The sequence below is a fragment of the Physeter macrocephalus genome, chromosome 20 (assembly GCF_002837175.3).
Source record: "Physeter macrocephalus isolate SW-GA chromosome 20, ASM283717v5, whole genome shotgun sequence".
NCBI lineage: Eukaryota > Metazoa > Chordata > Mammalia > Artiodactyla > Physeteridae > Physeter > Physeter macrocephalus.
The window spans coordinates 122085-144951 of NC_041233.1; the positions used below are offsets into that span (position 1 = coordinate 122085).

The 22867-nt window shown below is 40.2% G+C and overlaps 1 protein-coding gene across 1 annotated transcript in view; it reads right to left on the reverse strand.

Moving 5' to 3' along the window:
• FMN2 (formin 2) overlaps positions 1–22867 on the reverse strand; it is a 315875-nt gene that overhangs the window by 54168 nt on the left and 238840 nt on the right. Inside the window, exon 20 of the mRNA XM_024131954.2 lies at positions 21459–21510. Within this exon, the coding sequence (XP_023987722.1) occupies positions 21459–21510 (52 nt within the window). The remainder of the gene's footprint in view (positions 1–21458; positions 21511–22867) is intronic.

The following is a 22867-nucleotide window of genomic DNA, read 5'->3' on the forward strand; positions in this document are numbered from 1 at the left end:
ACCATATTAACAAATTGAAGGAGAAAAACCATATGATCATCTCAATAGATGCAGAGAAAGCTTTTGACAAAATTCAACACCCATTTATGATAAAAACCCTGCAGAAAGTAGGCAGAGAGGGAACTTTCCTCAATATAATAAAGGCCATATATGACAAACCCACAGCCAACATCGTCCTCAATGGTGAAAAACTGAAACCATTTCCAATAAGATCAGGAACAAGACAAGGTTGCTCACTCTCACCAGTCTTATTCAACATAGTTTTGGCAGTTTTAGCCACAGCAATCAGAGAACAAAAAGAATAAAAGGAATCCAAATCGGAAAAGAAGAAGTAAAGCTGTCACTGTTTGCAGATGACAAGATACTCTACATAGAGAATCCTAAAGATGCTACCAGAAAACTACTAGGGCTAATCAATGAATTTGGTAAACTGGCAGGATACAAAATGAATGCACAGAAATCTCCGGCATTCCTATACACTAATGATGAAAAATCTGAAAGTGAAATTAAGAAAACACTCTTATTTACCATTGCAACAGAAAGAATAAAATATCTAGGAGTAAACCTACATAAGGAGACAAAAGACCTGTATGCAGAAAATTATAAGACACTGATGAAGAAATTAAAGATGATACAAATAGATGGAGAGATATACCATGTTCTTGGATTGGAAGAATCAACATTGTGAAAATGACTCTATTACCTAAAGCAATCTACAGATTCAATGCAATCCCTATCAAACTACCATCGGCATTTTTCACAGAACTAAAACATAAAATTTCACAATTTGTATGGAAACACAAAAGACCCCAAATAGCCAAAGCAATCTTGAGAAAGAAAAATGGAGCTGGAGGAATCAGGCTCCCTGACTTCAGACTATACTACAAAGCTACAGTAATCAAGACAGTATGGTACTGGCACAAAAACACAAATATGGAACAAAGGAAAAGGATAGAAAGCCCAGAGATAAACCCACGCACATATGGTCACCTTAGCTTTGAAAAAGGAGGCAAGAATATACAGTGGAGAAAAGACAGCCTCTTCAATAAGTGGTGCTGGGAAAACTGGACAGCTCCATGTAAAAGTATGAAATTAGAACACTCCCTAACACCACACACAAAAATAAACTCAAAATGGGTGAAAGATCTAAATGTAAGGCCAGACACTATCAAACTCTTAGAGGAAAACATAGGCAGAACACTCTATGGCATAAATCACAGCAAGATCCTTTTGGACCCATCTCCTAGAGAAATGCAAATAAAAACAAAAAGAAACAAATGGGACCTAATGAAACTTCAAAGCTTTTGCACAGCAAAGGATCCCATAAACCAGACCAAAAGACAACCCTCAGAACGAGAGAAAATATTTGCAAATGAAGCAACTGACAAAGGATTCATATCCAAAATTTAGAAGCCACACATGCAGCTCAATTGAAGCAACTGACAAAGGATTAATCTCCAAAATTTATAAGCAACTCATGCAGCTCAATAACAAAAAAAAAAAACCCAATCCAAAAATGGGCAGAAGAACTAAATAGACATTTCTCTAAAGAAGTATACAGATTGCCAAAAAACACATGAAAGAATGCTCAACATCATTAGTCATTAGAGAAATGCATATCAAAACTACAATGAGATATCATCTCACTCCGGTCAGAATGGCCATCATCAAAAACTCTAGAAACAATAAATGCTGGAGAGGGTGTGGAGAAAAGGGAACACTCTTGCACTGCTGGTGGGAATGTCAATTGATACAGCCACTATGGAGAACAGTATGGAGTTTCCTTAAAAAACTACAAATAGAACTACCATACGAACCCGCAATCCCACTACCTGGCATATACCCTGAGAAAACCATAATTCAAAAAGAGTCATGTACCAAAATGTTCATTGCAGCTCTATTTACGATAGCCAGGACATGGAAGCATGTTAAGTGTCCATCAACAGATGAATGGATAAAGAAGATGTGGCACATATATACGATGGAATATTAGCCACAAAAAGAAATGAAACGGAGTTATTTGTAATGAGGTGGATAGAACTGGAGTCTGTCATACAGAGTGAAGTAAGTCAAGAGGACCAAAAAAATATCGTATGCTAACACATATATATGGAATCTAAGGAAAAAAAATGTCATGAAGACTTTACCGGTAGTGTAGTGAGGTGGATGGACCTAGAGTCTCTCATACAGAGTGAAGTAAGTCAGAAAGAGAAAAACAAATACTGTATGCTAACACATATGTATGGAATCTAAGAAAAAAAAAAGGTCATGCAGAACCTAGGGATAAGGTGGGAATGGAGATGCTGACCTACTAGAGAATGGACTTGAGGATATGGGGAGGTGGAAGGGTCGGCTGTGACAAAGTGAGAGAGTGGCATGGACATATATACACTACCAAACGTAGAATAGATAGCTAGTGGGAAGCAGCCGCATAGCACACGGAGATCAGCTTGGTGCTTTGTGATCACCTAGAGGCATGGGATAGGGAGGGTGCGAGGGAGGGAGACGCAAGAGGGAAGAGATATGGGAACATATGTATATGTATAACTGATTCACTTTGTTGTAAAGGAGAAACTAACACACCATTGTAAAGCAATTATACTCCAATAAAGATGTTAAAAAAAAAAAGCCAAACATTTTGGGGGCTTGTCTTGTTGGTGCAGGAGCCCCAGGCTGGGGAACCCAGGATGGGGCTTGGTCTCCTTACTCTTTGGGGAAAACCTCTGCCATTGTAATTATCCTCCTCTTTGAGGTCACCCACTCGGGGGTATGGGTCTTGACTATACTGCATCTCTGCCCCTCCTACCTGACTCTTTGTGGCTCCCTCTTTATATCTTTAGTTGTAGAAGCTCTTTTCTCCTCATCTTTCAGTTTTTCTCATCAGTAGATGTTCTGTAAATAGCTGTAATTTTGGTGTGCCCATGGCAGGAAGTAAGCTCAGTGTCTTCCTACTCTGTCATCTTACCCAGATTCCAAAGCCTCCAAATCATTTCTAAACAATTCACAGGTCAAAGAAAATGTCTCAAGGGAAATTAGAAAATGTTTTGAACTGTAAGTACACCATATCAAAATTTGTAGGATGTAGTCAAAGCAGAACTCAGGTGAAAATTTATAGCATAAAATGTTCTTAGAAAAGAAGAAACTTCTAAGATCAATAAGATTCCACCTTACAGAGCTAGAGTAAAAAATACGATTTAAGCCCAAAGCAAGCAGAAGAAAAGAAATAAAAATTAGAGCAGATATAAATGAAATTGAAAAAAAGAAAAACAATGGAGAAAAATCAGCAAAACAAAAAGCTGATTTTTGGAAAACATCAATAAAATTGATTAACCTTTAGTCAGGTTAACTAAAGAAATAAGAGAAAAAAGCACAAATTAGTAATGTAAATAATGAAAGAAGGGTTATCACTATTAGTCCCATGGACATTTAAAGGAATGTTATGAATAATTCTTTGCCAACAATTTTGATAACTTAGATAAAATGAATCAATTCTTTGAACGACATCAGCTACTAAAACTTTCTTCAGACATCTCCATCTATTAAAGAAATTAAGTCAATAATTAATAACCTTCCAAAAAGAAACCATAAGATCTAGGTGGTTTCTCTAGTGAGTTTTCTACCAAATCTTTATAGAAAAGATAAATCTCTTCCAGAAATTAGAAGCAGAAGAAAGAATTCCTAATTCATTCTATATGGCCAGCAATTGTATAATACCAAAACAAGATAAAGACATTACAAGAAAAAAAGTACAGGCCAATATGTCTCTTGACCATAGATACAAAAATTCTCAACAAAATACTAGCAAATAGAACTCAACATGAATAAAAAGAGTTTTACACCACAAGTGATGTTTATTCTACTTATGAAAGATGGGTTCAATATTCAAATATAAAAATGTAATCTACCACATCAACAAGCTAAAGGAAAAAAATCATGTAATGATATCAACTGATTCAGGGAAAACATTTTACAAAATCTAACACCATGATAAAAACTCTCAGCAAACTAGGAATAGAGAACGTCCTTGAATTGAGGAGGAACATCTACAAAAAGCCCTAGAGCTAACACCATACTGAATAGTAAGAGGCTGAATGCTTTCCTCCTAAGAATGGTAATAAGGCTATGGTGCCCTCTCTTTCACTTCTATTTGCACCATACTGGAAGTCGTAGCTAATGAAATAAGACAAGAAAAGTAAATAAAAGGTATACAGATTGGGAGGGGAGAAATAAAACTGTCTTTATTTACAGATGAATATGTTTATATAGAAATGCCAAAGAATCTACAAAATAATTCCTGGAACTTATAAACAAATATAGGAAGGTTGAAGGATACAGGTCAATATACAAAAGTCAATTGCTTTCTTATACACCAGCATTGAACAATTAAGTTTTGAAATTAAAAAAATATAATTTACTATAGCACAAAAAACATGGAATACTAAGGTATAAATCTAATTACAGATATAAGATCTATGAGGAAAATTACAAAACTCTGATAAAAAAATCAAATAAGGTCTAAATAAATGGAGAGCTAGTCTATGAACATGGGTAGGAATAGTCAATATTGTAAAGATGCTAGTTCTTCCCAACTTAATTTGATTCATGTAATTCCAATAAAAATCCTAACAAGTTATTTTGTGGATATTGACAAACTGATTCTAAAGTTTATATGGAAGAGGAAATAGACCTGGAATAGCCATCACAATACTGAAGAAGAAAAACAAAGTTGAAGCCCTCACATTACCCAATTTTAAGACTCACTATAAAGCGGGACAGTGTGGTATTATTAGAGAAAGAGTAGACATGTACTCAATGAAACAGAATAGAGTGTCCAGAAGTAGGCTCACAAATATAGTTGACTGATCTTTGAAAAAGGAACAAAGGCAACTCAATGGAGAAATGACAGTCTTTTCAACAAATGCTGCTGGAACAGCTGGACGTTTTTATGCAAAAAACAAACAAAAGGAACCTAAACACAGATGTCACGTTACACACACACACACTCACACACACACACACAGACCTAAAATACTGATCAACAACTTGTGGTGGTGAGAAAAGTTAAATAATTTGAAGGTGTCATATTATTTTGAGAAGGGACAAAAATATTAAATATTTGTTAATTTAAAGGTATTAAAAATAGGAGAAATAAAATGTATCATGTCTATGGCAGCCACGAGTACACATCTTTCAGATCTCCTAGGTTCCAACTGAGGAAAACGAAAGTGACTGAGGGCTTCGGCTGCTGTGCTCTGGGGTCAGCCATTTCACTTACACAGAGGCCCAGGGTTGCCCCCAGTCAGTGAGTGAACACAGCCGGGTGCTGGTGCCGGTGCCACCCTAGGGGACACAAGGCTCCTCTCAAAGGCGAACTTGGCTGAAGGACTTCCAATCGGCTTTGCCAAAACTTTCTGGTAACTGCACTGCAGTCTGAGACTTTTGCTATCCAGTCTTCCTTCCTTCCCTCTCCTCCACGGGACCTGGACCTGCATCCAGGTGTAACAGCCGCCCTACCGTCTTCTGGATCCCTTCCTGTTTTTCCCAATAAGTCCAGTCTTGGCACCTGCTTCTTGGAGAACCTGAAATAACATAAGTGGAGCCACAAGGAGCCTGAGAAAACAAGCAGTAAGTTGAGGTCTGGGACAGATTCAGTCACCACTCCACTGTCCTGGGTGGCATGTGGGGCGGACCCTGGCACATTGGAGGCTATGAACTGCTAAAAATATCACCGAGGTGGCCTACAAAAATATCCTTGTGTGGGAATGTCCTCGCAGGTGTGATGATTCAGGCTACTGAAGACATGGTGAGAACAATGCCACATAGACAGCGGAATTGGCTGACTACGGCTAGGTTGGATTGACACCCTGCAGAGGGATAATGAGAGGCCGTGGGCTTAACAGACAGTTAAAGACAAGGGGCAACTTGGTGGTTTGGAAAGAGGCAGTTGTCACCTGTAGTGAGAGAACAGAAACAGCTGCACAACAAAAAGAAGATCTAACAGCCAGGCTGAAGAGTTCCAGAGACATTTAGATGCACAGCCAAGCAGGTCTGCTAAGCTAAAGTCAGACCCTGGCTGGGAAAACCTGGGATCCCAAAAGAAGCGATGAAGATAACTGACAGTCACCCCTACAGATCCCTGAAGCTATCAAGAGTTTGTAGAGGGGCCCCACTCTTCTCTAGTAAAGGTGAGCACCTCAGCTAGGCAAGTGCTAGACCTGATGTAGGAGAAGAGATTATACATCCAAGTTGCTGCAAGAATTAGCCACGTGTAGTGGCAGGAGTTGAGGGTGGCTCTTACAGGCCTAGAGTAAGCAATGGCCAAGGCAGAGGAGAGCAGGCATGGCTCAGCTGTCTTGGACAATGGCAGAGCAGGGAGTGAAGAGGCTGAGGGCTGTGGGCATGCCTGTATCACACGAGTCCAGAACACTGAGCAAAGGAGTACTCCACGGGAGGTCCCAGAGGGCCACGACACATCAAGGCTGTCAAGAATGCACTGGCAACAGGGGCGCTGATGTTGCTCTGTGCTGTGGGCCAGGGAAGCCAGTAGGCAAGATCACAGCTGAGGCCATTCAAATCCATGGGGATGATGGAGCCCAGAAGTACAGGGGCCAATGGTGAAGCCCAGTGGCCAGAAGCCTGGGGATCACAGTTATCATCGTGACTGACAGGGGTTCTTCCCTATAGGGAGTGTGGAGATGGTTACTAGATCATGGTATCCTTAGAGGCAAAAAAAAAAAAAAAAAAAAAAAAAAAAGACATTGCTTAACATCTACAACCAAAGAAAAGGGCAAGAATAGAGGAACAGGAGGATGAGGGCAGTTGCTTTAATAAATTGTCAAGATCCCTTGCTCAGTTCCTGGAATTGTGCTGATTTCAGGTCCAGAACCCACAGACAAAAGTGATGACCCTGAAACACTGTGGGGAGCATGTACTGTACTGATGCCCTCAGTCCTTTTCCAAAGGGCTCTGCAGTTACTTCTCAGGGATAAAAGGAAATATCCAGGCATTTCGAGAGGTATGGGACACAGGATCTGAGCAGACATCTACAGCTTCGTCATGGCCACCTGCACTAGAGGGGGGCCACACACACCAGAAGTCCCTGGGCCAGAGCCCCACCCATCAACAAGCCAGCAGCCTCAGCAGAAGGCAGGGCCTGGCAATCAAAGGGATCAGGGTCCAGCCACACCTATGAGACCACCCACAATAGTCAGCCTGCCACAACAGAAGGACCAATGCAGCCCAATAGGGGCATCCCTAGAACATATAGCTCTGGTGTCCAGAGGGGAGTGTGCTGCTGGGACCCACAGGATATTTCCTACAAAAGGTCACTTCTCCCAGGTCAGGAAATGTAACCAACCTACCAGATACATAGAAGTAAAAACAGCAAATTAGGCAAAATGAGGTGACAGAGGAACATGTTCCAAATGAAGGAAAACATAAAACCCCAGAAGAATTAAGTGAAGTGGAGATAGGCAACCTACTTGATAAAGAGTTCAAGGTAATGAAAGTAATGACCAAAGAACTTGGGAGAAGACTGGATGAACAAGGTGAGAAGTTAGTTTTCAACAGAGATTTAGAAAATATAAAGAACCAAACAGAGATGAAGAATTCAATAACTGAGTTGCAAGGAGGAGACTCAAGTAGTGAATGATTAGAGAAGTGAGAAAATGCAGAAACAAAGGAAAAGCAGTCAAGCAAGAAAAATAATAGCATGAAGAGCAGTTCAGCCATAACTCAGAGTCACAGGACCCTTAGTGCCTCCTCAGGGGGCTATACAGAACATCTTGATGTATATCCTCCAGTTGTTCTGTAGGAACTAAGATCCCACCCAGTGGAGGATGGTAACTACATGCTGACCACAAGCCTGTAGACCCCAGACTGACTGGAGCCAGAAGACTGATGATGGAGATTCTCAAAACATCATCCTGTTACCTCATCACCAGTAGAATGTCCATGACATGAACACGTACCCTGCGACTGTTACCCCTAATGTGGCTTTGAAAGCCTGCTTTGAAAGCCATCAGGGAGTTCAGGTCCTTTGAGCATGACCTGCCTGTTCTCCTTTCTTGGCGCCTGCAATAAATGTTCTACTTTCCTTCTTCACAACCCGGTGTCAGTAGATTGACTTTGCTGTGCATTGGTGAGCTGACACAAGCTTGGTTTGGTAACAAAGTGAGTTAAAACTTCACCTACCTTTATGGTAAATTAATAGATAATGGCTAAATAAATAAATAATGAAGTAGCCGTACAAGGCTATTATTGAGAAATATCACAGAAAATACGAGGGGAAACAGCTAAGAGAAAGGTAAATGGGTGTAAGGAAGGGTGGGGCAGGAGGTGGCTGCTTTTTGTTACAAGTCTGGTGGTACTAATTGACTTTTCCAACTCCGTCTACATTGGAGAAATGAAAATTGATCAAAAGCGAAATGAACCAGAGAAGCAATGTATGCCTGGAAAATATAAGAATAACAAACAAGCTGAAGAAACTTTCCTAAACTAACTTGACTACCTATCCTCTGAAATTTGTTACTTAGAAGAACAACAACAAAAAATAGATAACTTAGAAATCGTAACAAAATAGAAATAAACATTGATATTCTGTGGCTACCATGCTTGGAAAGCTTCTCCCAATTTTAAACCCTATAAGTATTTCCCATTATTTTCTTCTGGTTAAAGTTTCAACTTTAATGTTTATTTCCTTAATCCTTTTGCAATTTATTTGGTTAATGGCCTGAGGCAGAAATCTAGAAATCTAAATCTACTTCTGGCAGAATCTCACTCTCCTAAGGTTGGTTTTCCCCTTCTGAATGCTAACACCTTGTTCACTATTTCAAAATGCCTGCATTTTGCTGCTCTGTCACTGACTGTCAATTTTTCAGATTCCTAGATTTAGCCAGTGAGAAACTGCAAACAGAAAATCTTAAAGGCAGTGTTTTGCTTCTGAGCTGGCACCTAAATATGTCTTTTTTAGGATGGAATTAAGAAATAACAATTTTTAAAATATCAGTATCCTTTTATACTTATGCTTATATGTTGTGTATCAGCTAACAGCAAACCTTCTCTTTTTTTCTAATTTATGAATTATTATCTGGGAAACATGATGTCCCATCCTTCACCTGTTGTTCTATAAATCTTACAATTAACATCACTAAATTTATTCTGCATCAAATGATAAACATTATACTTGAAATAAGCTACCAATTTCTGGATTTTGACATTTAGTTTTCTTTTAAATTTTTTTATCAAAATAGTACTAGAGTGTGTAGTTATTTGTGGTTACTGATTTTTTAAAACGTTTTAACATAAAAAATTACTTAGATATGCATCCCCTTATATTCCTAGTACATTCTGACCTTGAAATGTATTATAGGTTATGAAAAAAATGCCATCATCTTAAATCAACATAGAAATATTTAACAACTGCAGATTTAGCAAAGCAATAAGGACATTTATGACTATTTTAACCTCTTGCTACTTGTTATCCTTATTATCTGGTCATTTCTATTAAAATGCTACAATGCAAGATAATTCATAGAGTTTACACAAATATTATAATGCTGAATAACTGTGTGTGTGCAAGTTATTGGGGAGGTTAGGGAAGAGATTCTCCCCTCTCCCCAGGGATTTATATGAGGAAATTAGATCTCATAATCCATTAAAATAGAACCTCACATTTTTCTACAGGTACCGTGTAAGGAAAGCACTTTTAACAGCATGAAAATGTAAAATGTCCTATGCAAATATATACTCTAACTGTAGAGGCTGCTTTTAACATGAGGTCCAAATTCTGACAGTCTGTATCTGAGAACATGGCTCAGCCACTTAAATAGCAGAGTTGATAAAACACATATTTCAGATGAAGTTGGTAGGTTTGAAGTATTATCTTTATTTATCCTTATCTAACCAGGAACATGTGGAATGTAACCAAAGGGAAAAAGGAAAGATAAGCTGCGTGAGCTTTGAAAAAGATGAGACTTGTATTTTTAAATTCATGAGTAAGGACAGGAATTAAAAGGTCCTTAACACAGATTTTAAAAATATGTATGTCAACCTGTAAGGCACTGTTTCTCTTAAGACATCACTGGAGCATCTGAGGATCTTCAAGTGAAGAAAAAGCAGCTCCATTTTAAAGGGTAGACTTGGAGGTACAAAGGGGCTTTGATCTCTTTCTTTTGGTTATAGGAGCACGTTGATTCACAGTTTGAAATATCAGAAGCAATAATTTTCTGGTTATTCGTTAATGGGCCTATATTTCAAGTTCTCTAAATAAATGACTACAGAGTACCTGTGTTACCAATATGCAACCATGCTTTCAGTTGTCACCGAATGCTTGAAATGAAATCAATTTCAAAAGAGTGAGGTCTAAGTTTCAGGTCATAAAAAAAGAACATGTGATAAGACACTCTACTAGATATTGACTCACCACACCCTAGAATAAAACAAGAAAAAAATACGTTTTATGTAGTCACAAAGTGAGATGATGTGCTTTATGTTTAGTGCAGTGTCTTTATCACGTCCTATTTCTAGTTTTCCCTTTTTTTTCTGTTTACGGAAATTATTTTCCAATCTCCTGTTGCCTTTTTTTTATCTCTCCTTGCCCTCTTTCTGGTGGATTCTCGATGGTGAGTAACTCAAAGTCAAGAATCTTCTTGCCTACTTTCTTACAGGTCTTTTAGACCAATTTTAAAAACCAATGTCATATATTCTCATTTTTTTAAATTGAATTCTCATTTTTTAAAATTGAATTCAATATCATTAAATCAAAGAATTTTCAACAATTCATGATTTTTTTCCCAGAAGTACTAATGATTTTATTGCTAAAAAATGTAAAGACTACAAACAAAACCAAAAAGACTTTATGATTATTTTATGAAGATATATTTTCATAACTTTAAAAATAATCCCCAGTCACTTGGGGAAATGTTTTAGTGGGTTAAAGAATACACACTAAGGTTAGGCAACTTTTGGGAAGCAACCTGCATCATTCATGCTAATCTAGGGACTGATGTGCCAATAATACTCTTACTCCTTCAAAAATCATTATAGATGCAAATTTCCACACCACAGTATTACCAGAGGGATTAAAATGTATTTTCATTGCAAATATGCTAACGTTTCTCCTTAGGAGTCTCTGTGGCCAGGAGCAGGGCGTGTGGTCTTACCTGGGTGCGCTGATATTGCTTGGGGAAGGAGCGGGGAGGAGAGGACCTGGGAAAACCTTGGACCTTTGAAAGAAAGTGCTGTTTGAAAAGTAAACAAATGCATACCCTCTGGGGAAAAAGCTGTGTGTGTTGTATATCTACTGCATGTTTAGCTACTGTGTTAAATACAGTATCTACTTGACCGCTTTGACCACCCACACAAATGAAGAAAACAGAGATCAGAAAGACAGATGAGCCTGCGGTTGGCCTAGGAGTGTTGCTGTCTTCCTCCTGGATGCTTCCTGCAGACGCACAACTTCAGTGGGGCCAGAATCTATGCAGTGGTTTCCCTCCAACTCTGACGCAAAGTTTGCACGGTAAATGCAGCTATAAATTCCACTGGTCTAAGCCCATAACTATGTTGCCTCTCAGGACAAATGGTGAGCAAACCACGCAAAACAATTCTTCATGCTGCTTTTCATATAAGTTTACTCACATCTGATGTATGCAACTGTAGTCACAAAGTGAGATGATGTGGTTTATGATATAAAAGTTCCCACAAAGAAAAAGTCAACCTATAAAAGGTCATTCACCAGTCACAAAACTATCTCTTTTTAATCCTTATTGGTACACTACCCACACCCCCAAGTCAACGTGCCGTTGTTTCTTAGCCTTAGAAGACTTGCTGCACTCATAGCCTGAGCTGAACTTCTCGAGCCCGTGCCACCTGTCTGGAAGTCAATCAGATCCACCCTTTTGAGAATCTGCAATAATAGCTACAGAGAAAATTCAGACTTGGGTCACTAGTGGCAGGTCCGCACGGTAAACATCATGAAGTGAGAAGAATATCAGGTAATTACATTGTGCCAGGCACTATTCTATTATTCTTCTCATTTTAGAAATGAGGAAATGGAGGTACAGAGTTTCAATAAATTTCCCCAAATCAGATAACTTAAAAAAAAGTGGAACCAGGATTTGCTAACCACTCCACTCTAACCTGGTCAGGGACTGGGCCCTGCACTCACCCCTGCCTGGTTCCCATCCCCCTGAGGCTATTTCCCTTTACCTTGGATTCTGGAGGCCTCTGAGAAATCCTTTGGGGGTTTTACTTAATTTAAGGTGGTTCTCTATAAATTGTAACCAAATTTTCCCCTCTAACGACAATCTTCTAAAGAAGATTTCTAATTTGCCTTATGAAATATGTCTACAGATAAAGTCACCTATAACTGTTTCATTTTTCTCTTAGTTTCATTCTACCCAGAAAAATCTTTTCCTTCAATCAGAAAGTGACTACTTTTAGTCAACTGTTTTTTTCCTAGAACATCTACTATGCTAGAAGCATAGTTTCTCAAAATGTACAACCTTAATAGATTGGAATCATGATATGGTTGAATACACCTGTTATCTTAAATTATTATCCCTTATCTTTTCTACTACTTTCTATTCTCTAAAATACAAAACAGTGGGCAAAACAGTGTGTACTCTCTTGGGTCTTCATCCTCCCCACACCCTGCAAGAACACAGGGATCAGAATCTTTAATAAAAATGTGGCGACTTCACTCCTCTTCTTCTTGCTCACACAGGACAAAACTTTAGGAGTTGTAACCTCTTTTAAGTTGGAGAACTTAGCTTCTGGACACACTTGGAGAACTTAGCTTCTGGAAACACTTTAGCCTAGACTAGGCCCAAATATATTTTAAAATATTGGAGTGGGGAAGATTTTATCGACCCTATACAACAGGAAATTTTCCTTTTTTTTTTTTTTTTTTTTTTTTTTTTGCGGTACGCGGGCCTCTCACTGTTGTGGCCTTTCCCATTGCGGAGCACAGGCTCCGGACGCGCAGGCTCAGCGGCCATGGCTCACGGGCCCAGCCGCTCCGCGGCATGTGGGATCCTCCCAGACCAGGGCGCGAACCCGGTTCCCCTGCATCGGCAGGCGGACGCACAACCACTGCGCCACCAGGGAAGCCTGGAAATTTTCCATTTTTAAAACAAAACTTTGCAAAAGGGCAGAAATTATTTGATGCATTTCTCCCCTTTATAATTACAAACCAAAACTGAAAGGAAACATACCAAATTCTCTAAAGCAGAAGGTCCTGAAGTCGTTCTATTCAGAATGCATAAAAGCTAAAACATTAAAAAATTCAGTAGAGACTACCACTTCAGAATATTTTTTATAACTGACAAAGGCCAGCAAATCTGCACAGGGTGTCAGTGGGCCCCACACTGTTGAAAGTCAGTGGGTTTTATAAAAAGTTGAATAATGTAGCTACAGAAGAAAACCCCTTTGTCCAAAGAAAATTGCTGCACCTAAAATGCACACCAAGGCCTGAGAGTGGAAGGTGTGAGACAGTTTTCTCCAATTTCCCCTGGAAGCCTTCCTCCTGCAGGCCTCCAACTGGTAACCCTCCTGGCAGGACTTCAAGTAGTTAACAAAAAAATCCCAATTGGAAAATACAAACTGCAACTTTGCTTTACTTTATCAATATTGTTAATAGAATGATGTAATTGTTTGGGGGTTTTACAAAGATATTCCCTATCATTTCAGTTTTAATACCAGGCTGCAGCCTGCCTGGTATGCCAGCCTAAGCCAGATAAACACAGACCTATCAATGCAATCCCTATCAAATTACCAAGTGCATTTTTCACAGAACTAGAACAAAAAGTTTTTAAATTTGTATGGAAACACAAAGACTCCAAGTAGCCAAAGCAATCTTGAGAAAAAAAAACAGAGCTGGAGGAATCAGACACCCTGACTTCAGACTATACTACAAAGCTACAGTAATCTAAACAGTATGGTACTGGCAAAAAACAGACACGTACATCAACGGGACAGAATAGACAGCCCAGAAATAAGCCCATGTGCTTATGGTCAATTAATCTATGACAAAGGAGGCAAGAATATACTATGGAGAAAAGACAGTCTCTTAAATAAGTGGTGCTGAGAAAACTGGACAGTTACATGTAAAAGAATGAAATTACAACATTCTCTTGCACCACACACAAAAATAAACTCAATATCAATTAAAGGCCTAAATGTAATACCAGAAACCATTATACTCCTAAAGGAAAACACAGGCAGACCACTCTTTGACATAAACTGTGGCAATATCTTTTTGGATCCGTCTCCTAAAGCAAAGGAAATAAAAGCAAAAATAAACAAGTGGGACCTAATTAAACTTAAAAGCTTTTGCACAGCAAAGGAAATGATAAACCAAACAAAAAGACAGCCCACAGAATGGGATAAAGTATTTGCAAATGATACACTGACAAGAGATTAATCTCCAAAATATACAAACAGCTCATACAGCTCAATATCAAAAAAACAAAGAACCCAATCAAAAACTGGGCAGAAGATCTAAATAGATATTTCCCTAAAGATGACAAAAAGGTGGCCAAAAGGCACATGAAAAGATACTCCTCATCTCTAATTATTAGAGAAATGTAAATCAAAACTACAATGAGGTACCACCTCACACTGGTCAGAATGGCCAACATCAGAAAATCTACAAACAGTAAATGCTGGAGAGGGTGTGGAGAAAAGGGAACCCTCCTACGTTCTTGATGGGAATGTAAATTGGTGCAGCCACTATGGAAAAGAGTATGAGGGTTCCTTAAAAAACTAAAAATAGAGCTACTATATGATCCTGCAATCCCACTCCTGGGCAGATACACAGAGAAAACCATAATTTGATAAGATATATGCACCTCAATGTTCATCGCAGCAATGTTTACAATAGTCAGGAGATGGAAGCAACCTAAATGTCCATTGATGAATGAATGGATAAAGAAGATGTAGTACATATATATGATGGACTATTACTCAGCCATAAAAAAAGAATGAAATAATGCCATTTGTAGCAACAGGGATGGACCTAGAGATTATCATACTAAGTGACACAAGCCAGATAATATGATATCACTTATATGTGGAATCTAAAAAAAATGATACAAATGAACTTATATTCAAAACAGAAATAGACCCACGGACATAGAAAACAAACTTATAGTTGCCAAAGGGGAAAGTGAGGGGGAAAGATAAATTAGGAGTTTGGAATTAACATATACACACTACTATATATAAAATAGAAAAATAACAAGGACGTACTGTATAGCACAGGGAACTATACTCAACACTTTGTAACAACCTATACGGTAAAAGAATCTGAAAAAATATATAGGTATGTATAATTGAATCACCTTGCTGTACACCTGAAACTAACACAACACTGTAAATCCTATACTTCAATTAAAAAGGAAAAAGAAAAAAAGAAAAGAAAATCTGCTCTTTTTCCATTTCAAAATCATTTTCACCATAAAATATGGTTTGTACCTATGGAATAAAAAAAAAGAAGAAGAAGAAATTCTAAGAAAATTTTGAAGTTGGCCATAATTTATAAATAAGAACCGCTGAGTGTGAGAAGTCAATTTTATAACTCCCAGTCTCATTATTCTTTAAATTTAGATATAAAGGAATGGCCATTTATTAGACAAATCTGGAATTGCTACATTTTCTGTCTCTGAGCCAATACAGACACTGACTAATTCTGTGGGAAAATAAAAACTATCATATTTGGTGTGCTGATACTTTCCCACAATTGAAGAAAGCTATGGATGCTAATTAAAAAGAAAATAAAAGCAGAGCCTGAAATAAACACATTCAGTGGGGATGCAGCTGACAGAACAGGATTCTGGTGAAGCCCACCCTGTAAGACATCCATCTGCCTCACCCAGGAAATCATCTGAAGATGAGAACACGCTTGTCCGATGTGGATTTGGGTTTGGGGTGTGTGGTTCAAGACTCATCTGCTCAGTCGCCTTACTTTCTGGGAGAACTGAAGAGTTTGGTCAAACTATTTATCTAAAAGTTACATATTTTTGTTCATGTGAAACAGGAACTTAAAGTCCCACTTCTCAGATTAACAGCAAAATTGCATGAATAAACAGACAAATTAGCACATAAAACTATTATGCTATCAAATGGAATATAAAAAAGATCGAATTTGCTTTAAAAGTTTACTAACCATTGTTTCTTCTGAATATTTTTCTCTAGTTAGGGAATCATAAAATGACCTGAAAAACACATAATATTCTACCACAGAAAAGAATCCTAATTAATTTCTTGATAAGAGTTCACTATCCATTTTAAAATGACTAAAAGTCAAGACTTTTTGTTTTCTAAGTACTCAAACATAAAGACAAATGAGTATAAAATTCTCTTCAAAGCAAGCCAATAACAAGTTTGTGCAGTTTACAGCAGATTTTCACACAAATATGCTTTTCTAGTAAGACCTCTTACTACCCACACTTGAGGAAACTCTGCATATTATAAAAAGCAAGGTATTCCATCCCTACAACCTGATAGATGGTGGGGGGAGGCTAAGGAAGCCAGGCTTCCAACCACACTTGGCGTGGTTTTCCAGGTGCCATTTGGGGTGGACCATCAGAGTCCAGCCACCACACTGGCCACCTTCTTTCATAGCGACCTTGGTGGGAATACGCAACACTAAATGGCCTCAAAACCATTGGGGAACTTCTATTTTGGTATCAAAAATATCCCCAGTACATTTATAGCTCAACTCAGCTATCACAATTATCTGTAAATGACTCTCAACCCATTCTAGAAATTAAAGCACATACATCTGCCACCAATTTGTCCCTTGCTATCTTGTGAGGTGCAAAGTAAAAGTAATTGTTTTCAGCTGTAATAACATCACGGCCCCAATGAAGGGCCAACAGAGGCAGGAGAATGAGGAAGGCCAGCTCTGCTGTGACAACAAACTGAAATCACGATTGGAGGAATGACAGTTGAGGTTCATGAAAGGAGTCAGGTGGCCACTGAGGACCAGGTCTCAGACAGGTCTCTGCCCTACTGAGAACCTGAACTTTCTATGAACTGCACCAGGTCCAAGCACACCACCAGCCGTATTCAGAACAGCATTTGCCAGCTGCACCCTTAAGGTCCCAAGCTCTCCCCTTGTAACTACGCAACCATTTCAGATCCCACGCATCCTTAGTTAACAAGCACCCTTACTTCTCGCCAGCTCCAATTCTAATTCTTGACAATTTAAGTAACCTTGCAGGTTTTCTGCCTTTATAAACGTCCCCCATTTTGCAGTCCGGTGGAACACAATTCAAATTCTTCTTGAATCTGTGTCTCCGGGCTGCAGTCCTAACAAACCCCCAATAAACACCTTTTTATTTCAATCAGCTCTCTGTTCTGAAATTTTGGTTAACAGCAGGGACTTAAATATGCAGACCAGGTAGAAGGCCTATATACCATCTTACCCCCAAATGGATGTCAGCTGACTTAATAGTATGACACATTGAAGATAATAACCTCTAATAAAGTAAAAATAAAAGAAGGGATGGAAGGCTGAGAAGATATGCGAGCCTGGTCTCCCCTCCCTCAGGGCCTTGCTGAGGCAGCTCAAATATCTAGAGATCAAATAGAGTGAGAGTGTGTGTGCTTCACTTAAAAAATTTTTGGGAGCTGGGGCTGGGGGTGAGGAGTGGGTAGAAGTATTTTTGCACAAAGAGAGCACAAAGAGGAAGTCCAAAGGCCGAGGCTTTGGGTTCCAAAATTTCTGTAGGTGGAGAGAGCATTTGGTGGCCCAGCGTCGGGGGTGGGAGTGGGCCTCACCCCTGCGAAGGAGACCTGAGACTCTGGAACCTGGGACAAGCCCCCCAGCCTGCCCAAGTGGCAGACCTCAGCGTGGCAGGAGGGAGGGCATCCACGGCTCGTCCCCATGGTCCCGGAAGCAGCATGACCTCAGGGGATGACGTGTGCTTCTTCTGTGGCTACTAGACAGACTGCAGACAGGCGTCTGATCTGAGTTTTGAGCCTGGCTTCCTAGGAGTTGGCCCTGGGTCAGAACAGCGCACAGTGCAGCCTGTGGCTGGTCAGAGGTTGTGCGGGAGCCCCCGGCCAGGGGGCTTCCTGCATCTGCCGATGGATCTGGACACAGCTTGGGGAACATTCTCGAGTCCTCTCCACACCCTGGTCTGACGGCCCGTGAGTGAGGGCGGCCTCGCCCACCCTTCCCAGCCCCCGGAGGCTCCTTCTTGGCTGCCTGCTCGCTGGGCCACCCCGTGGTCACTGTCTGCATCCCGGAGCTGTGGGTCCTCCTAATTGTCCTCCACTGAGACCTCCACTGCTTTCCACGAGGCCTCCTGCATGGAATTCTCCTCTGTTCCAATAGAGTCGGTCCCCTCAGACGGAGCCGCAACGCTGTGGACAGTATCTCTGGGCTCCACACGGGAGCTGAAGCCAGAGGAGGGCGCTGGCCTATGTGCCCCAGCGGGGACCCCAAGCCGCTCAGCAGGAGCCCCCTTTCCGGAGGATGTAGGGCCTCACCCCGTCAGCTGCGGGTGCATTGAGGAAGGGAGCCCCATCCTCTGCACACGCTTGCCTAGAGCAGGACTTCTCAGCACACAGCGGCTGGAGGGCTGGGCCCAGCCGGGGGAGGACAGCCTGCCCGGAGGCCCGAGGGGCATCCACGGCCGTGACTCAGATGCCACCACCAGCTGTTCTCACCAAGATGTAGCAGATTTTCTTGAATGAATGATTTCCCATTTGCTGGAGGCCTTTAGAACGTGTTTTAGAAATGTTAAGTGATTGTTTTTATATCCTTTTCTCCAGTGAAACCGTTGTTAGTTGGGAAGAGAGTTCACTCTGGAAATCAGTCTCCCAAGCCTAAGTGTTTGGGTGAATCCAAAAGAAGGGGATTTTGAAAAACCCATAGGAGGCAGGTTCCTACACATATATTTAACTCGGAAAATTTAATTATTCTGAGCTGATATCTACACACTCACCATGTGTGTATTGTTTATTTCACAGATAAGGACATGGATTCAAAAGCTATGGTAAATCCTTGGAGCCACAGCTCCAGGAGTTTGGAGCAGGTGCAGATACACAGATCTGACACCAAAATCTATGCTCTAATAATGCTGCCAGGTGGCCCAATCCCAGATTCAGCAGAGACAGTGAGGAACACAGAACGCACACATAAACACATGCCTGATTCAGAAATCTGACTCTGCTTTCTGCTTCCACCACCCAACATTTTGTAATCTCTGATTATGATAATAATGTGAAAATAACATAGCAATTAACATATTAGTCACTTACTAAGTGCTCAGCATCTGGCAAACACTATCTGACTTAATTCTGCAGAGGCCACCCCAGAATGTCTCTTGGGCATGTGGATTATTTCGAGCTGAAAACAATCAAGGACCAAAAGACTCAGGAAGAAACTCTGACCTTGCCCCTAACTGCCTAAAGAACTTAGATAGAGGGTTTGCTCCTGGAATAGAGGTTTCAGCAGAGGTATCTGCAAGAATATGGGGGTGGGAGTGGGGCTCTTGGCAGGGCCTGCACATCAGTCCACTCTGTGCCCGTCATCTCTACTGGCCCAGCAAACACTGGTTTAGCAAGCGTCTGCTTTTCTGTCTCCTTGTGAATTGCCTTCCTCCCCTCTGAAGTCCTAAACCAGTACCACCGCAACATCCTCTTTTGTCTTTAGCTGAAGGTGGTATTTAAGTTTTCCTGGGTCTCTCCCATGTATACTTGTTATTAAACTTTTCTGTGATTTTCTCCTGTTAATCTGTCTCATGTCAGTTTAATTCTTAGACCAGCCGGAAGTACCTAGAAGGGTAGAGGATAACGCCTTCTTCCCTGACACCTCTCCCTCGTCAAGTAGTCACTGCTGTCCCGGGGTTAGGGTTTGGAACCCAAGGCACAGCCATCACACACAACAGGTCAGGGCCACACCACCTCCTGCAGAGAATTGCTACTGACTGCTGTCCAGGGCATGCAGCATTGCTACAGAAATGGTACAGAGACTTAGTTCTTTTAGGAATGTTTCACAGGATCCATAATTCTTACTTTTATTTTTGAATTTCAGAGTTAATTATTTAAATTATAAAGATGACTCTTTTATTAACAGTTTTGTCCTTAGCCAGAATTCCTTTCATACAATTAACTGAAATTCCTGCTTGTTATAATTTAAGGTCTTCACCTCGGTTTTCGCTTTGATAGAAACTGGCCAATTCTGTTTACCAATTTGCCTGCAATACAACTATTATGTATGTGATATCTGTTCACAGACATATGGGATCTTGCCTCATAAAGTAATAGCAAAGAACCTCTTTTATCAACATTTTCCCCTCAAGAGTAATCAAATTTCTTTAGCGACTGTGATGGTTAATTTGACGTGTCAGCTTGGTTGGGCTGTGGTAACTGGTCGGGGGTCAAACACCAGTGTAGATGTTGTTGTGAAGGTATTTTTAAGATGTGATTAACGTTTAAATCAGTAGACTTTGAGAAAAGCAGATGACCCTCCATAATGAGGATGGGCCTCATCCAATCTAGTTGAGGGAATTAAGAAAAAAAGACTGGTTACCCAAATAGGAAGGAATTCTGTCTCCCGAATGTTTTCCGACTCAAGATTGTAACATCAACAACATGCAGAATTTCCCGCCTGCTGTGAGCCAATTCCTTAAAATCAATCTCTCTCTCTCTGTAGGTGTGCACACACACACACACAAACCCCACACACCCCCACACACACATACCCCCCACACACACACCACACACACACACCACACACACAGAGACACACCCCACACACACAGACACACCCTACACACCACACACAAAGACACACCCACACAGACATACACACACACCCCACACACCGCACACACCACACACACCCCGCACACACCACACACACCACACACACACACACACACACACACACACACACACACACACACACACACACACACACACACCTATGGGCTCTGTTTCCTGGAGAAGCCTGACTAGCACAGAGAAGAAGAAGTGGAGAAGATTGATGCAGAGAAACAGATTTCTGAGACACTTTTCTACGCTCACCCATGATTGCAAACCTCCATTCTGGAAGTAAGGGTTATGCAAGGGGAACTCAGGGTGCCAGCCCAGCTGTGGAAACTCAGTAGTGTCCTATAACCAAACCCTTCACCCATTTTTCTTGAGATAGGTTCCTGCTGTCTTCCTTTCTCTTATATTTCTACAGTCCTAAATCCTATTCTACAGAGAAGGTGCTATGCTAGTCACAATAATTGGATACTTAACAGATTTATATGTCAACCAGAGTTATAAAATAAAAGCCAGAAATCCAATGTATCATCAAAGTGCATATTGAATTAGTTTCTTTCTCTTTTATGCTTGAGAATAAAAATTGAGCTAATGATTGACTCCTTGAACTGAAGCACACTAAGCACTTTCTAAGTCGACTCTGAGAACAAACATTAAAGAAAAAAATTGCTCACCATTTATGAGTCTCTGTCAGTGAGTTCTCCTCCACTTCTTGGTCAATTTTAGCTGAAAATGCAAGAAAAGAAAACGAGATGAGATAAATGATAAATGGTTATAACCATCTCAAACAAAACAGAGGCAAATAATATGAAATATATTTTAACACATTATTAATGCTAAGGTACTCCAGACAGAAATTTATTTTAAATCTATGAAGAGATATGATTGAATAGGTTATATTTAAGTTTCATTAAGCTAATACTACTTTCTAAGTAATTTCTTTAGATCAGTCACATTAACCTTAGAAAACAAAACACTAGAAAACTTGATATTCACATCAACTTTGTTTGTCAAGGATTTAAATGTCAATAATTGGTTGAAAATAATTCTCTCAAGCAAAGGTACAAAAACCAAGTAAAACAACCTAAACAAAAATGGTTTGTGACCTTCTTCACCAGTGCTCTCCACACCAGACACAAGTGAACAAATCCAGAGATTATTTCCATGCAGATGTAAGATAAATTATTTCATTATCACCACTAGATTCTTCCCAGCTCCTTGGCAAACCCCATTTTTCAGTTTTTGAATTTCTTTCTCCACCATAGTGCATTTAAGATAATACAAATTATGACGTGACATTGGTGGGAAGACTTCCACAAAATTGCAAAAACAGTCTACCTGCAATGTCTATCTGACCTTCCAGTGCCATAGCCTTGGAAAAGCATTTTGTCCCCAGAGGGTTCAGACCTCCTCCTTCTGGACCCTTTGAACACCTACAGCTAGACGTCATTCAACTGCCATTTAGCAAGAGTTATCAACATGTTCTTGTTCTTGTATGTATGTTTTCTGGATGGGTTGATTTCCTCACAGTGGTAAATAAACTGTTAGAGAATGTTTCCCACTTGGGATACACCTTCCACGATCTCCGGTGATTGGTGCACCCACTTCAATGGGCAAATTATACAAACCTTAATGAAAACCTTGTAAACGTCTTGGAATTATCACTGTCCCTATCATCCTCAATCATCAGATAAAGCTGAGAGAACTAATATGATCCTGAAACTCAAAATTTATAAACTTGCTGAAATTACTGGACTCCCCTCGCCTAAGCTATTGCCTTTGGTCTTGCTGACTCTTTGCAGTACCCACTTTGGGATCCATAAACTCCATCCACATGAGACAGTCACCAGCTGACCAATGTCTATTGGCATATGACCTTCTGCTGAGCCCTCGGTGTCTCATACTAGTGTGACCAGCTACTGTAAGTCATTAATGTCTCATGCTCAAGCCTGTCATCAACAGGTCAAAGAAGCTTTCCTGGATCCCAGTTCAAAGAATCCTGCTGGTCACATTCTGGAGCCCAGTGACGGTATTCTGGAAACATCATCAGAGGAACACAGTGCTCAGCCATGCTGGAAGGGAC